General features: G+C 47.4%; 1 protein-coding gene across 1 annotated transcript in view; it reads right to left on the reverse strand.

Moving 5' to 3' along the window:
• PHEX (phosphate regulating endopeptidase X-linked) overlaps positions 1-16,863 on the reverse strand; it is a 225,173-nt gene that overhangs the window by 77,907 nt on the left and 130,403 nt on the right. The window contains exon 10 of the mRNA XM_083172463.1: positions 11,782-11,875. Coding sequence (XP_083028589.1) covers positions 11,782-11,875 — 94 coding nt within the window. The remainder of the gene's footprint in view (positions 1-11,781; positions 11,876-16,863) is intronic.

Consider the following 16,863-nt stretch of genomic DNA (forward strand, 5'->3'; position numbering starts at 1 on the left):
TACAGTGCCCAATATTTCCATCTTATGGCATCGCATCGCCATATAGCCACATACGATGCATGCGATGTGATGGTATATGATTTTTTATTGTACAACCACCCTGATGGGTCCTTACAATGTTAAATGCCCCCCCATTGTCAACGCCACCCCCAGGATCAACGCCAACCCGAAGCGTGGCTTGTGCAGCGAGCCGTGAGGGTCGGCGGTACACGTCCTCCGACCTTTTCATACCCCCACTATCCACGTCGGCGTGGAGTTGATCTTAGATAGTGTGGCGAGCGCAGTGAGGCAGCGAGCCACCGAGCCCGAAGCGTGGCGAGCCCCGCGAGGGGACACGGATTATTTTACATGTATTGCGCGTCCCCTTGCCACACTTCGGGCTCATATTCCGCGTCCCCTCGTGGGGCTCGCTATGCTCGCTACTTATTCTTGATGCCCCCTCTTGTAGCCTAACCATAGCCCTCTCCCAAATGCTTATACCTAAACCTAACCCTAAATGCCATGAAAGGCCACATGTTCACCTTTTTTATATGTCCACTATCTGAATGTCACCCTTTTCAACCTCTTGAGTTTAGAACTGCCAAACTTCTGTAAGTCACAGTTGACCGACTGGATGTCAACTTTTTGACTCTGTCAGCCTCCTAGTGTCGACCTGTTAACTGTCAATATGTTTACTGTTGATCTTCCATCCACAATTTTTTTTTTTTAGATCAATAACACAATTTTTTTTAAAATACCTTCTTTATTGCTATTTATGTGACTACTAATGAGGAAATATTCAAGACATTATATATGATTTCTATAAAGCTAAAACCATATTACCACCAGAGGTGTATAAAGAGTCAAAGCAACTAAGGTAGTTGACAGAGCAAAATGCAGCCTCCACCCTAAAGTATACTGAAAGGCGAGGCCTTCATAGAATTAATAGGAACATGATTTGCAGACATCATGTAACTAAGTGGTGAGCTGGTCTCCTCTAGACCTTCTGTAAATATTAATATTAAGGGTTCAACTAACATTGCTTGTTGGCATTAGTAATGTCAGGGGTCCATCTGATTTTGACTTACCCTGACAAGGTGGATGGGCTCACATGTTTGGTCAAATATGTGCTAAAAACCTCCATTATACTGCACAGATTTTAAAAAAGTTTATTATATCTGTTCTCACTATAGGTGTTCATAATGCCAGATACAGAGATGAACATAGTAAGAGCAGCAGCTGCATCTTTGGGTAACCCTCAGGCAATTCACCTCTCGGAGGCCAGTAAATGTGCATCAAAAGATGCAGTCACTGGCACCAGCACTCTCACAAAATGAAGGTGATAAGCCTGCAGTTTGGGAGATGCTTCCCATCACTGTCACCTCCCCATCTCCAAATGGTGATTCAGTTTAGACACAGTAGCTAATCTGAAATATCCTACACGTGTCCACATTCTTCACCTGGGGGTGATGGCCTTTAAGCTCTATTGCATGGTCATCGCCCATCCAGGACTTTTGCAGCATCTTCTTCATTCTTCACCTGATCGTGGCAGTTCTTAAGCTCTTTTGCATGGCTGCCGCCCATCCAAGACTTCCACGACATCTTGCTCCTGATCGCTCCTCCACCATTTCAAGTGCCTCCAACGACCTAATGCTGGGTAATATTATCCAAAACATGGGGATGGTACAAGGAAGTGGGGCGATTACTTGGTGAGCATTAATTGGCTCCAATGCATCCATCTTGGATTTTCAAAACGGTCTTCGTGACATTTCTGCAAATTTAAAATGACGGTGGCAAGTCAATCATGGCATCACACCATTGTACCAGCTAATATTTGCCAGAGTGAGGTGGCAAGAGGCAGCCTGAGAGCATAGAGGGAATGATGAAGACCTACAGAAGACTGTAGACTCCACGGAAGACCTGGGGAGGTGGTGGCCATGTAAAAAAGATGATATGAGCCACCACTCACCCAGGGGAAGATGCCGCATAATAAAATATTTATTTGGTGTCCTGTGGTTATTTTAATCTTTTTTTGTTTTGTTTTTTTACAGTGGGACTATAGGTACTATGCCCCATCTGCTGGTACTCCAAGTACCAGAATGTGGGGGAGGCTGGCTGGGACATGTAATCCTCCTGTAAAAAACAATAATACTCTTTTGTTAATAATATATCCAACTCCCCCCTCCCCCCAGAGTATTTTTTTGGAGAGCCAACAATCCGTAGGAAGGCCGGGAAAAAGTGCTACCCAGGCGCTTAGTGATTATACTGTAGTGTGCACTAGAATCTTATTTTCCCTTTTACTCACATTGCTTCCAAAAAGTGCTTCAGCTTATGCAGTCTTATGTGGCCTCTCAATATAGATGAAGGATTTGCACTTTCTTTTAGTATGTTTTTTTTGCCTTAGGGCGGGATGTATTAAAATACATCGCCGCCCTTCGCGCCCCCCCCGCCGCGATGCCGCCGCATATGTACTAACATATGCGGCTGGCATCGCGATGCGGTGACGGAGCCCCCCCGCGATACCTGTACTGTGGTCTGCGGGGGGGCTCCGTCACCTCCCTGCCGGCTTTTGCTGCTTTCACGCCGGGGACAGCTAAGCAAGCTGTCCCCGGCGCTTCCTCCTCCCCCTGCAGCCGGAAGGACGTCCGGCTGCGTTGCTAGGGGGAGGAAGGGCTTACCTTCCGGGGTCCAGGAGGACCTGCAAGAAGGTAAGCCCAAGGGAGGGGGGAGAGGGGGGGTCGGCGAGGCGGCGGGGTTGCGGCGACGCGGCGGGCGGCGAAAAGAAGCCCATAGGCTTCTATAGGGTATCGCCACCCAAAGGTGGCGATACCCTGCCCTGCGGTGACGTGGCGAACGGGTTTTAGTACATAGGAAAATGCGGTAAAACGGGGGTTTTACCGCATTTTCCCTTTAGTACATCTCGCCCTTAATCTGTACAAAGAAACATGAGCAGCCCCAAGGTATGCCCATGGGTTTGGCTGTAGCCAATGAATGTCCTTATCCTGAAGTACAGAGCTGCAGATTAGAAATACTCCATGCAAACAGGAGGATACGGGAAGTACTATAGGAGCTTGTTCAGGTGAGCATCATCTCCATTTCCTTATGTCCTTTTATGTATGGAATACAGTACAAGAAATGCTGAATATCATGCAGGCATTAGGATTTGATCCCCGTGCCTCTGTAATACTGTATACTTAAAGGTTGTCGGAATGAAAACTAAACAAGGAATATACTTATTGCAAAATATGACATAGGCCCTTATTCTGATCTGTGCGGAAATTCCCGCATTCTTACGGAGCGGTCCGCACGCCACGGTGTTTTTCCGCATGCGGCCATCGTCCGTAGAAACGCCCACGTGTCCTCCGCATTCGGACGGACTCACTCTTTAAGAACAGGGCGTGTTTACGGACGACATACAAATCATGCGTGTGCGGGAGAAACACTCCGATTCGGCACGGTATTACAGAGTATTACAGAGTATGCTCGGGAATACCGCATCCGAACGGGAGCCAAGCGGTGCTACCGCACGTAAGCGGAGGATTTCCGCCAAACAACCCACTATGAAGTATCTTCTGCAATACATCACATGACCCACTTATTCAATTACCTACCCTCATAAAAAACAGCTTATTTGTAATTGGAATCAATTAGATTCCAATATATCCTTACAAGCATGCCTAACACATGCATAGCACACATTAACCCTTACAGCAATGTAAGTGCAATGGTTTCTATTACACCCTGTGTCAAACATTATAAACATTCTACACATATACTATTTAAAGTGCTAATAAAACCAACAACTGTGAACTTGCATAAAGAATTTATTAAAATATCTATTTAACATAATGAAAAAAAAAAAAAAGGAAACATTAAATGAGCAGGTCTTTTAGGTCCTGCAAGTCGGCTTGAAGGAGCCGGAGATGGTGCTCTGCTCGCAGGAGGGCCCCACGCACCCCCTCATCTGCCGGTGTGGTGTCATCTGTGGGCATGTCAAAGGGGCAAAAATTAGTCATGTTATTCATGCATACATTTCACATACTACGACATAAATTGCACAAATGCTAGGTGACATGTGTGTATATATATATATATAGAGATATATATCTATCTATGTAGAGAGATAGAGACACACATAGATAAATATATATGACACATACATATATACATACATGCAAACTTATTTACTACATACTGTCTATTTTGCCCTCGACCCTTAACTCTGCAGAAGACATAACAGTCATATTGTTTCTTCTCAGTCACAACCCACCCATGACTAACCAATGTCAAGCAGGTCATGGCCTACGTCAATAACAACTTGTCACAATCTGCTCAGTCTAAGTTCAGTGATGGTTGGTGGCATGGGAGTTATGCAAATGTCAGGAATGCACAATACACATCCTCTAAATCATAATTCTGTCTAAACCAACCTACAATTCTGTGAGTGACAAAAATAAATCAGAACTACAGGGGGGGTTTAGGTAGAGGAGGCTCCGGGGACACTGCCAACTTGTGACGCCATTCCAAGGTAGGCCGGCCCATACTCCATTTCGAGCATACATCCTACAGTTTATAAATAACATTCACCAACAATATCGATGCCACTATTTGATGGGTCATAATCTACGCTTGCAGCAGGTGATTTTAATCCACAAATGATCCACTCATCCCTTTACTCCTGGATCCTGTTTAACTACAACGGTTATGTGGCAGTCCAAATGGACCTCCAACCCATCCCACAAACCTGTGTAATTGAGAGGTGTCCTGGATGAAAGGGATGCCTTGGACTCCCCATCTAACCCGTACCTGTATCTGTAGCTACCCACTTTGGGGTCTATATGATTAGTATGTGCCCAAAATTTTTAATCACCAGTGCTACATAACATATACCAGTACAACTACTTCATGAATGATGCATTATGTAAACATACCGATCTGCGGCGAGTCCGGTGCCTGGCACGCCTCCTCCCCCTCGGAACTTGATGTGTCCGGGGCAACCGTGGCCTCCTCAGCCCCCTCCTCCGCCATCTCCTCGACCACAACAACCTCCTCCTCCAACTCCTCCTCCACCTCCTCCTCCAACTCCTCCACCTCCTCCTCCAACTCCTCCTCCACCTCCTCCTCCACCACCACCAGCACCTCCTCCTCCACCTCCTCCTCCGCCACCAACACCTCCTCCTCCGCCACAAACTCCTCTTCCACCTCCTCCTCCTCCACCTCCTCACGCACCACCTCCTCCTCCACCATTTGCTCCTCCTCCACTTCCTCCTCTTCCACCCTTGCCGCCACCTCCTCCTGGGGGTCTTGGGCCTCGTCCTGGGCCAGGCCTGCCTCCGCCTGTTCACGGGCCTGTCGGGCTCGGGCTCGTGCTGTGTGGTAGAAAAAAACATCATGGTCAATGTCGGCTCATTGGGGCACATTTATTCATCCATAACAAGACATACATGGAAGGGTGATAATGATGGCAAACGATGCAGGAAAGTAGCTCCTTACTGTTAATGGACTCCAAATTGTGACATTTAAATTATTATGTGATTGTTAGTCATTTGTTCACACATTACAACCCAGGCATTTATCAATGTGTAACACATATTAGATTGGGCACATTGTATGCATCAGAATCCTCAATGCTATGGCATGACATATAAAAGGCACATGACTGCATGTTAACCAGGAAGAAGCACACATAAGAGTCTATGGACTTTTAAACCCATGGACACCCACTTATCATGAGACACATTTTATTGCTTATATATGCTATGTTGTAAGTGCGAAATTTCATAGCTAAAATACTCACATTCAGCAATTTCGCCCCTTATTTGTGTGAGCAGCTGGGGCTGGCGCCTGCGGAGGTCCGACCACCGCCTCTCCAGCTGCCCGAGGGACCTCCGCACCCGAGTGCGGGCGTAAATTCGGCGCCCTGCCGCTGTGTACGCCCTCCGCTTATGGCGGTTTGTTATGAAGGGCCCCGCACGGCCCAGCCTTGTCTCCATGACGGAGACAAGAACCCTGAGCTCCTCATGCGTGAAGGGTTCTGCCCTTCGTGTCTCCGCCATGTTGACAATGGCATCTATCAACCAATCAGGTGGTGGCATTGGTTGATCACAGTTATTTGTGATAATAACTTTATTGTTCATTTTTACATTAACAGCGTCTCTGCGCCAACACAAATGGTGAAAAATTCGCATGCCTTCAAAACCGTAGTGTTGATGTATGCCAATGAACAAATCTGATATATATAAAACACAGTGTGTATGCCCTTAGCAAATCCAATAAGGCCGCGCTCCGCCAAGCAACGCGTGCTATAGCTTAGCAAGGCATAGCTGTACTTAGCATTACTTACTCTATGCATATATGTGTATGCGTACATTTATGTGTAAAAGACACATACACACACTTGCAGGTATCCTGAAACCAGCATTATACACCAGCCCTGCCTGCCTGCCTGCCTGCCTGCCTGCATGCTCCTTGAAATGTTGAAACATGTGAATAAATTCCAACATCATATATAGATATATATCTATATATGCAAACAAATCATACATCAACACAGGAAATAATCCCCAACACATGATAGAATAAATCAATGTACTCACCAGTCATCAGGGATAGTATCAACTACAATAATGAAGATATAACAAACACATAAGATCCCTTGTCCAAGGTATAATAATTAGCACCTATATTGAACTTCCCCCAAAACTAAACACATATGCTAAATATCTCCTATTTCTTTGCCATTAGGAGGGCAGGCTGGCTAATGTTCGTTTTGTAACACTGACAACTAACACACTGGACTTATTTGAAGGGGTGATTGTGACTAAAATGGGTGTGTTATGTCAACTCAATAACATGTACCTGAAGTATCTTTGCGCCACAGAGTCCCGCAGCTGGTATCCCCTCCGGCATTCAGGGGCGCGGGATGGGCGCATGGGCGGATCTTGCGGCTCAGATGGTACCTCCCACTCATCAAAGGGTATCTCACGCCGCACAGCAATGTTGTGGAGAAATATACACAGGCCCACGATCCTCGACACCATTTCAGGCGCATATTGCAAGTCACCACCAGTGCGGTGGAGCACTCTAAATCGACCTTTTAAAAGGCCAATTGAGCGCTCCACCACTTGCCTGGTGGCAACATGCGCCCCATTGAATGCCTCCTGTGGGCCCGGTGCTGGGTAGCTGTACGGCGTAAGTAGCCAGGGCGTACATGGGTAACCGGAGTCACCCAGAACCCACGCATCACGGCCTTCCAGCTCTTGGAGTCTTTGCCATATCCCGGTTTGTCGGATGACATGAGAGTCATGGGCACTTCCGGGAAACTTCGAGTTGAAGGCGAGAATTTCCATGGATGGGCCACATACCACCATCACGTTCAGTGAGTGGAACAATTTGCGGTTCCTATATATCTTCTCACTTCGAGATGGAGGCACAAATGGTACATGGGTGCCATCCACAGCCCCTATCACATTAGGGAAGCCAGCAATTTGTTGGAAGGCGTGCTGGCTTCTGCGCAGGGTCTCGGGGGCAAATGTCATGGCCATGAAGTGCCCCTTGCGCCTGAACATGGCCGACGTCACACGCCTCAGGATTCGGCAGAAGGCCGGCTGAGATATTCCAGCAAGTACTGCCACTACTTGTTGGAACGATCCTGAGGCGCAGAAATGCAACACCGCCAGCAGCTGTGTGTGAGGCGGAATTGCTGTCGTGATCCCGTGTAGAGGTTCCAAATCGCTCTGAATTAAGTTGAGCAGATCCAGAATTACATTTGGGGGTAACCGGTACCTAGTAAGTACCTCATCATCGGGCATAGCAAACAGAGTCACCCGTGTGCGATAGATTCTAGCACGTCCTGGCCTCCTTGGGCGACGAGTGGGGAGAGCCGCAAGTGCCCTTAGCCTCCTCTCCATGTAGCGCATAATAGCTTCTGCAACCTATAAAGAAATGAACATAAATACTGATGCACCTATGCACATAATGGCCATATCAGACTCCAAATTGATTTGTAGCCTTCAATACGTACAATAGATGGCCGCCCCGTGTAATCCCGCAGATCCATTTGACTCTCTAATGATGACACAATAATATGAACTCAATACACACCGTCCAAAACACACAGATAAAGGTGTCAGCATTTTTTGCCGACATCATGTACTATGAGACATTTCATCTATTGCTGGGACATGTTGTCCTGCAATAGATGAACCCACACATGTTTAAGACCTGTGAGTGAAATAGTGAACATGTGACATGTTGCAATAATTATACACGCACTTTGCTGGCCCAACAATCTGTAGTCAGTGAGGCAATGGTGCATACATTCATACACTTACATTGTTAATGGATATCATATCTACAAGGAGCATGGAAGAGCTTACCTTAGACCCTGACAAGTCCAGATCTGGAGACAAATGATTCTAGCAGCAACTCACTATTTATAGGGCTCTCACATGTGTGGTCTATAACAGTAGAGATGAGTATTGCATGATTTGTGGCCTGGATTAGCTAAGGGATTGGGCTACTTTTAGCTTGCAATAAAACGCCACAATACCACAGTAGTCATAATTCAAATGTCATGTCATGCTAGCAAATAGCATGTGTATTGTGCAATAGTCACAGGTTTATCAGAAGATTCTATGCAATGTTAGCATTGGTGACCAGTATTTCATGTCGAACTTTCGCCAGGTTTTACACAATGGAATTTCCGCCACCGTATGCGGCGCGAAAAAACAGCGACGTACGCACACGCACGGAACGCAGCTGCCGCTGATGTCCGCCAAACAGGATACACAAACAGTATATAAAGGTGTATTAGAAGGTGACAATGTTGTTGCTAACATGTCTGGATCACAACCAGAGGTGGACCCAGTGCTGCAGCAACTATTTGACCAGATGGACTCCAGCACCACCTATGTGCCACTGCACATGCGGGCAGTGGGTAATGAGGAGGCTGCTGGCCCTTCTACAGCAGGGCAAGCTGCACCTGAGCATTCTACAGCAGGGCAACCTACACCTGGCCCTTCTGCAGCAGCCCAACCTGCAGCTGGCTCATATGCACCATCAGCAGAATTGGTTGGAACACAACCGGGGACTTCACAAGGTAGTACCATGGCCAGCACTTCAAGTGCAGCGACTGGTGCCAGGGGGCGTGGCCAGGGACGTGGCAAGGGGCGAGCCAGGGCAACAGAGGAACCAACTACAAGAAATAAGGCATATGAAGCACAGGAGCTTGCCATCCTGGTTCCCCGAGCACGTGATTGGATTGAGTGTCCATCGGAGAAGCTGACACACACACGCAGATGGAAGATTTGGGAACAGATAACGGCAGAGATTAATGAAGTAGCGCCACAAGTTCGTGAGACGGACCATGTAAAGAAGAGGCAAGTTGTTTTGTGATACATGTGGCCAGTAATAGCCAAGTAATGATTGAATTGATGCTTAGATGCATTTAGCAAATGGGCCGTGAGGTTGTTACGATACACATACATTATTGCCATGTTATTTCGTTGAGAGTTAGAGTAGGGTGATTGTGAATGTGTATTGTAACGGTTGATATCATAGTTGCATGTAATATTATATATGGGACATTAATCACATGTTGTAATATGTAGCACAGAGCAATGGCTGCAACAGCTAACATTGGGAGTGACATGTATTAATATGTCAACTTACATTGCAGGTGGCAGGACTTCAAAACCAACCTGAAGAGGAAGATGACCAAGCGGTGGGAACACAGCCAGACATCTGGGGCCGGGCCCATGCCATCAGGGCTAGAGCTCACCCCCCTGGAGGAGATGGCCGAGAGCTGTATAGCAGTTGAGGAGATCAGGGGGGTGAGCACGATGGATAGCGAGGCCCCAGCTGAAGTGTTTGCGTCTTTTCTGGAAGGTAAATATTGGTCATGCCATAAACTTGTGCAAGTAATTATCGTAGAATGTCTCCTAATTGGGTTTATCTTTTCACACAGACACCCCACCGCTTGGTGAGGACTCTGCTCAGGAGGTGGAGGAGTCCGTGCCACCTGGCCCCAGAGGTAGGCCTGTGCAGCAGCAGGCATCGGGCCAAGCCGATTTGGCCGCCTTGGCCCAGGTGCTTGGGGACATCAACCAGCAGGGAGACTTGGCATCAGAACGGATGCGTAGGACCGAGGAGATCCTGGCGAGCTTGGTCAGCACCCAGCAGTCCATGGCTGCGAGCATGCAGGCCATGGCTGAGTCACATCAGGCCATGGCTGCAAGTGCTCAGGTGCTGGCCGAGCAAGCCACCCGCCAAAATGATCTCCTCCTCCACCATAATGAGCTTATGGTGGAGCTGATTACCAGCAACAGGGTCCTAATGTCATCCGTTTCTGGTGCATTACCACCGGAAACACTCCCTGCTGGCAGGAGGGGTAGACCAGCCAACCCCTCCACATCATCTGCTCCACCTGCCCCAGCATCTGGCCGTCCCCGAAGAGCTGCTGCACAGGCCAAGGAGCCTACCAAGGCCAAACGTGGTCGGAAATGAACTTGTGGCTGCATTAATCTCCGCCGTTATGTGTTCCCAAATCTTCCATTGTGCTGTGTGTGTCAGCTTCTTGTGTCCAATCACGTGCTCAGGGTAACCAGATGAGCCCTTGCTTCATATGTCCTTAGTGGTTGGTTCCCCTGTTGCCCTCTTTTGCCTGCCATTACTGTCAGCTGTACTTGAAGTGATGGCCATGGTACTATCTTGTGAAGTCCCCGGTTGTGTTCCAAATGATTCTGCTGATGGTGCATATGAGCCAGCTGCAGGTTGGCCTGCTGCAGAAGGGCCAGGTGTAGGGTGCCCTGCTGTTGAATGCTCAGGTGCAGCTTGCCCTGCTGTAGAAGGGCCAGCAGCCTCCTCATTTCCCACTGGCTGCATGTGCAGTGGCACATAGGAGGTGCTGGAGTCCATCTGTGTGCAATTATATATGTTTTGTATTATTATTTATTTTGCAGCATTCCTGCCATGTTGTTTATTGTTTGTATGTATTATTTTATGGTCTTTGCATCACACTGGCATTGAGTGTGACATGAATATAAATAAATGTGTTTACTTTACCCAAAATGTGTGGTTTCATGAGTACATGTCGAATACACATGTGTATTGTTAGTATTAATATTCAGTCATGTCCATTGTTAGCAGTTTTTAAGTGTGGGACAAGTACAGCATATGTGGGGGATTACTAAGGTTTCCTTGAAGCAGCAATGGTTTCAATTAAAGCACTGACAAGCGGCCTATTAGTGAGTAATGAGTAAAGGAGTAGATTCTATTGGGTTCAGGTGTTAATGGTTGTAGTCATTAGGCGTACGTTCGCCTACCGCATGAACGAGTGGTGTCCGCAAAGCAATAGTACACTTGTGGACACCGCACATTTCTGCCCTTTTTGATCGCGTGCATTCGGAGTGGTTTCCGAATGTACGCCCCCCAACATAAGTGTACTCCCCCGTGTCCGCCCATGTTTCCGCCCCGTTTTGCCCACTTTGAAACTACGCCCATGTGTCATTCCGCATGACGCCCATAATACGCCCCTATTTCCCGAATGATAGCGGTGAACAGTTCTGGACGGTCTTTGTCCGAACTGGTACCGAGTCAAGGCGTGGCACATGCGCGTAGCGTTCTCCACGCATGCGCAGACGCCGTAAAGACGCAATCCGTAAGAACGCGGTAAAGTCCGCATCAATCAGAATAAGGGCCATAGATATTATTTTCATTTTTTTTTCACAGGTATCTGATTTCATAATTGTTTGCTTTGCGATAGATAGATAAATAGATGCAGTACATCAAATATTTTCTTACCCGCACATATTCCAGCTGTCTATATTGAAACCGTCTACTAAGATTTGAGATTCTTGAGTACACAAATCTCCATATTAGGTAGTTGGCAATAGTCCTGTGACAAAGATAAAGAATGTTAGCTGCAACACTGTGTACAAATACATGTGTTTTCTATTCCCAGTAATGATTATTGGTATATTTGTTAACATAAAGAATGACGTGATTATGGGTGGATTGACCATAGGCCTCATTGGGAGTTTTTCCAGGTAACTTTTTTATTATTATTTACTAGGAGAGATATAATGTCAGGAATCAGGGGCCCTAAAATTTAGGGGTTGGGATTATTGGGGCTGACCCAAAATAAGTCTCCAATGTATCCTTGTGTACCTCCTTGCCATCTAAAACCAGTCCACTCATTTCTATGTGGTGATCTTAAACTCCCTGCTGTGTCACCATTGACACCACATAGAACCTGTACTCATGTGTGTCATGTGGGGTTAATGATTCCAGGAGAGTAGGCAAGTAGGAATCACATTTAGTGTAGAGCTGGACATGCCTATCAGTGGTTTATATACTCATCGATCAGGGTGGCATGTACTGGCCAGACAGGGGGTGCCACCCAGGGCCGAAGGTTAAAATCACTATGGCAGTATCTGGTGTACTCCCTGGGCAGTGTGTAGTCTGGAGATTCATACTGTTAATAGTGCCAGTATCTGGCACCACACTTCACTACAGTGAAGAAGCTAAAAACATAGTATGCAAGGTTCACAACAACAGTGTGGCATAATAAGGGGCACTACTAATGTGTGGCAATCTGTGTAAGGGGCAACTAGTGTGTAGCGTTATGTGAAAGGGGCACTTCTAATGTATGGGTATAACATGTAAGGGACACTATAGTGTCCCTTATAGTCTGTTATAGTGTGACATAAAATGTAAAGTGCACTACTACTGTGTGGCATAATGTGTACGGAGCACTACTACTGTGGGTATAATAATTAGGGGCACTACTACTGTGCGCATGGGCGGATTGGCCATTAAAGCCACCGGGAACTTTACCGGGAGGCCGGCCGACCCTGAGGCCGAAAAGTAAAAATTTTTAGGGCAGGGTGCTGACCACGGGAAGGACACATTTTTCAATCGCGAGGGCACATTTTTCAATCGTGAGGGCACATTTTTCAATCGCGAGGGCACATTTTAATTTAAAAGGTCAAAATGGTGACACCTGAGCTTCAAACCATCAGCACGTTTATGCTACAGTATATAATCCATCTTGTGACACCTGAGCGTCACATCATCGGCACATTTATGCTATATAACCATCTTGTGACACCTGAGCGTCACACCATCAGCACATATATGCTATATAACCATCTTGTGACACCTGAGCGTCACACCGTCAGCACATTTATGCTATATAACCATCTTGTGACACCGGAGCGTCACACCATCAGCACATTTATGCTATATAACTATTTTGTGACACCTGAGCATCACACCATCAGCACATTTATGCTGTATAACCATCCTGTGACACCGGAGCGTCACACTATCGGCACATTTATGCTATATAACCATCTTGTGACACCTGAGTGTCACATCATCAGCACATTTATGCTATATAACCATCTTATGACACCTGAGCGTCACACCATCAGCACATTTATGCTGTATAACCATCTTGTGACACCTGAGCGTCACACTATCAGCACATTTATGCTATATAATCCATCCTGTGACACCTGAGCATCACACCATCAGCACATTTATGCTGTATAACCATCTTGTGACACCTGAGTGTCACATCATCAGCACATTTATGCTATATAACCATCTTATGACACCTGAGCGTCACATCATCAGGGCCGCCGAGAGGCAGGGGGGGCGGGTACATTTTAACTGGGCCCGGGCCTATCAGGGGGCCCGGGTCCGAGAACTCACAAAATATATTTTTTTAAAATTCAGCAACTGGTGCGTTGCGCGGTTCTGCGTAGCGGGGGAGCGCGGGGGGTGCCGGTACATCAAAGGAGGAGAGGCCGCGGGCGGCGAGTGGGTGATTACCGCCAGCCCCCCCTGTCAGTGTGTGTGTCCATGTGCGCACCGCCCGCCCGATCACGGCTCCCCTGCTGTGTCCGGGAGAGAGATGCGCTGTGCTGCTATGCAATATTCATATCTCCCGCTGGCTGGACCACTAGCCAATGGGCGCTTGCGGTCCAGCAGCCAGTCAACTGGTGGCTGCTGGACCGCGAGCGCCTATTGGCTAGTGGTCCAGCCAGCGGGAGATATGAATATTGCATAGCAGCACAGCGCGTCTCTCTCCTGGACACAGTAGGGGAGCCGTGATCGGGCGGGCGGTGCGCACATGGACACAGGGCCGGCGCTAACCACTCAGCAGCAGATGCAAAGCAGGGAGGCGCTGTGCTGGAGAGGCGCCATCCCCGCTTTGCTACTCAGCTGCCTTTCTGGACAGCTATTGTTGCTGTCTGCCGCTGCTCCTGTTAGCGCTGGCAGCGTGAAACAGAAGTGGAGCGGTGCGTGCGCCCAGCTAGTGCTGCACAGTATCTGCGGTAGCAGATAGTCAGCAGAGCGGCCGGGCAATTACTATAGGCTGCAGTAGTCCAAATAGTCAGCCAGCCAGCAGATGGCGCTAGTCAGCTTCGACAACATGCTGCAAGCTGTCAGCCACTCGCTGGTGCACTGAACTAGTGATGGGAAATCTAGTTCGTTTTGGTGACTAGTTCATTATGATCTAGTTCACCCAAAAGATTAGATCAGAAGATTAGTTCATCTAGTTCATTATTCCAGCACTGACTCAGAGACTGAGAGGAGTGCATGGATCTGAACTAGACTAGATTATGACACACAGAGCAGGCATTGTAATACTAGCTCATTGTAGGAGTTATAGTCTTGTTAGAATGATCATATACTGTATGTTTAATAAATCAGATTATTTTCTATTTTAGAAAAGCAATAAGTTATACAGCACCTTCTAGTGACATGTTTATTGTTTAGCTCTGCAATATTAATCCCATTGTGGTTATTATTTTACCTTCCATAATATGCAAGTACAATATCCAAATTCAGAGTAATTTATAAAGTCATTTTTTTCTGCTTCTAAAATACAGTAATTAGAAAAAACATGTCCCCTTGCCCCAATGTAACTGACCTTAGAGAGAGATAAAGTAGAGACTTTGCAAAGTAACCAGTTGCTGATTGGTTGCTAGGGGCAACTGCTCCACTGTATGCATCATGAAGGTTCATACATATCCATCTCTGACTGTAATGTGGAGTAATCAGTGCTACTACAGTATACTGTATAGTGTATAACATGCAGCAGCCAGCACTGTGTCTGTGGCTGCATACACACAATACATGTGCCTGAGCACAGCAGTGCCACACATGGTAGCTCACAGGTACTGTACAGTCTCATTATGGCTGTATAGTCAGAGATTAGTTCAGGGATCTGTATGATCAGTGAACTAATTGAACTACTGAACTATTTGCAGGACTCATGAGTCATCAGGACAATGTAGTTCAGGGGTAGCCAACTCCAGTCCTCGAGAGCTACCAACAGTTAATGTTTTCCAGATTTCCTCACAGAATCACAAGTGAAGTAATTAGCTCCACCTGTGGATCTTTTAAAATGTGTCAGTGAGTAACGAGTGCACCTGTGCAGCAGCTAGGTTGTCTGGAAAATGTGAACTGTTGGTAGCTCTCGAGGACTGGAGTTGGCTACCCCTGATGTAGTTCATTTGGATCCGCAGAGTCCAGACCATGTGTGAGCTCAGCACTGCCATCTTTGGCAGCTACCATGTACTGCCTCCTGTGTATTGCATGAGAGCTGATAACATGGCTGCTGCAGAAGCTCCTACACAGATCCCAGCAGAAGATTTAGCACAGCAGTATGCTCAGGACCCAGTGCCAGAAGCAGCAGCAAGTGTTTGGACATCTGAACTAATCATATAATGATAGCATCACATAAAGGTGAGCAGCATGAGCACACATGCTCACTCACAGACACACCACACAACTTTGGCTAGGCAATGCATATTTTTATTTTATTAGATCTGTATTTGCTGGGCTTTGTTGTACTTTTAACTTTAGATTCAGGAAGTAAAGATCCAGTAAATGAGCCTTGGAGCTGCTGGGCTCTGTCTGTCTGTGTTACACCTCCCACTTGCTTTACTTCCTGGTGAACTAAATGAACTAATCTTTGCCAGAGCAGTGATCTGAACGATTTAGTTCACTTTGAAGATTAGTTCATTTTGAACTAATCATTCACGAACTACCCATCACTACACTGAACTCCGAGGAGCTTTTCAGGAGGACAGGAGGAATGTTTCAGCCAGGGCTAGTAAGTATAACGGGGCTGGGCTGGGTGGTCTGCCTCTCCCCAGTAATTACATGCCTTATTCCCTGCTGGGCTCCTATGCTTGTCAGACAGGTAAACTCTCCTGTGTTGAATGCAGCCAGCCCAGAGATCATGTATGTATGACCTGAGCTGCATGAAGGTCTGACAGGCAGGACAGGGGAACTACAGGTCCCATTATGCCCTCATAACTTGTATCAGGAATGTATTGCAGCTAGCTTTACCACCTGCTGGCTGGCTCAAACAGCCTGCTTGTAGCCATGTTTCCATACCTCCCAACATTTGTCGACGGCGACTCGGGATGCATCTCCGGCGCGCTGGAAATTTCGGGGGCGTGGCCTAATTTCGGGGGCGTGGCCTATACGTGCGGCTTCCCCCGTGAGGCCACGCCCCCATTTTGCCACTATGGGGGCATGACCCAGAGGCTCTGTGAGCCTCTAGCCATGCCCCCAGCCCCCTGGATGCGGGAATAGACACTGTGCGCATGCGCACAGCGTTTATTCCCCGCTGCTTAGCAGCCGACAGGGGGGACTCCCAACAGCCCCCCCTCACCGCGGGACACTGCCGACCGCGGGAGTGACAGCGGGACAGGCCCTGATAATCGGGACTGTCCCGCTGAAATCGGGACTGTTGGGAGGTATGTGTTTCCCAGATTTGCATTCCACTAATGCTGTCATTTTCTACTGGTGTGCCATCGCACACTAGCAGTTGTCATATGCCGCCAGGCTGCGGCAGCA

Source organism: Crinia signifera, chromosome 2 (assembly GCF_055691185.1).
Source record: "Crinia signifera chromosome 2, ASM5569118v1, whole genome shotgun sequence".
NCBI classification, from domain to species: domain Eukaryota; kingdom Metazoa; phylum Chordata; class Amphibia; order Anura; family Myobatrachidae; genus Crinia; species Crinia signifera.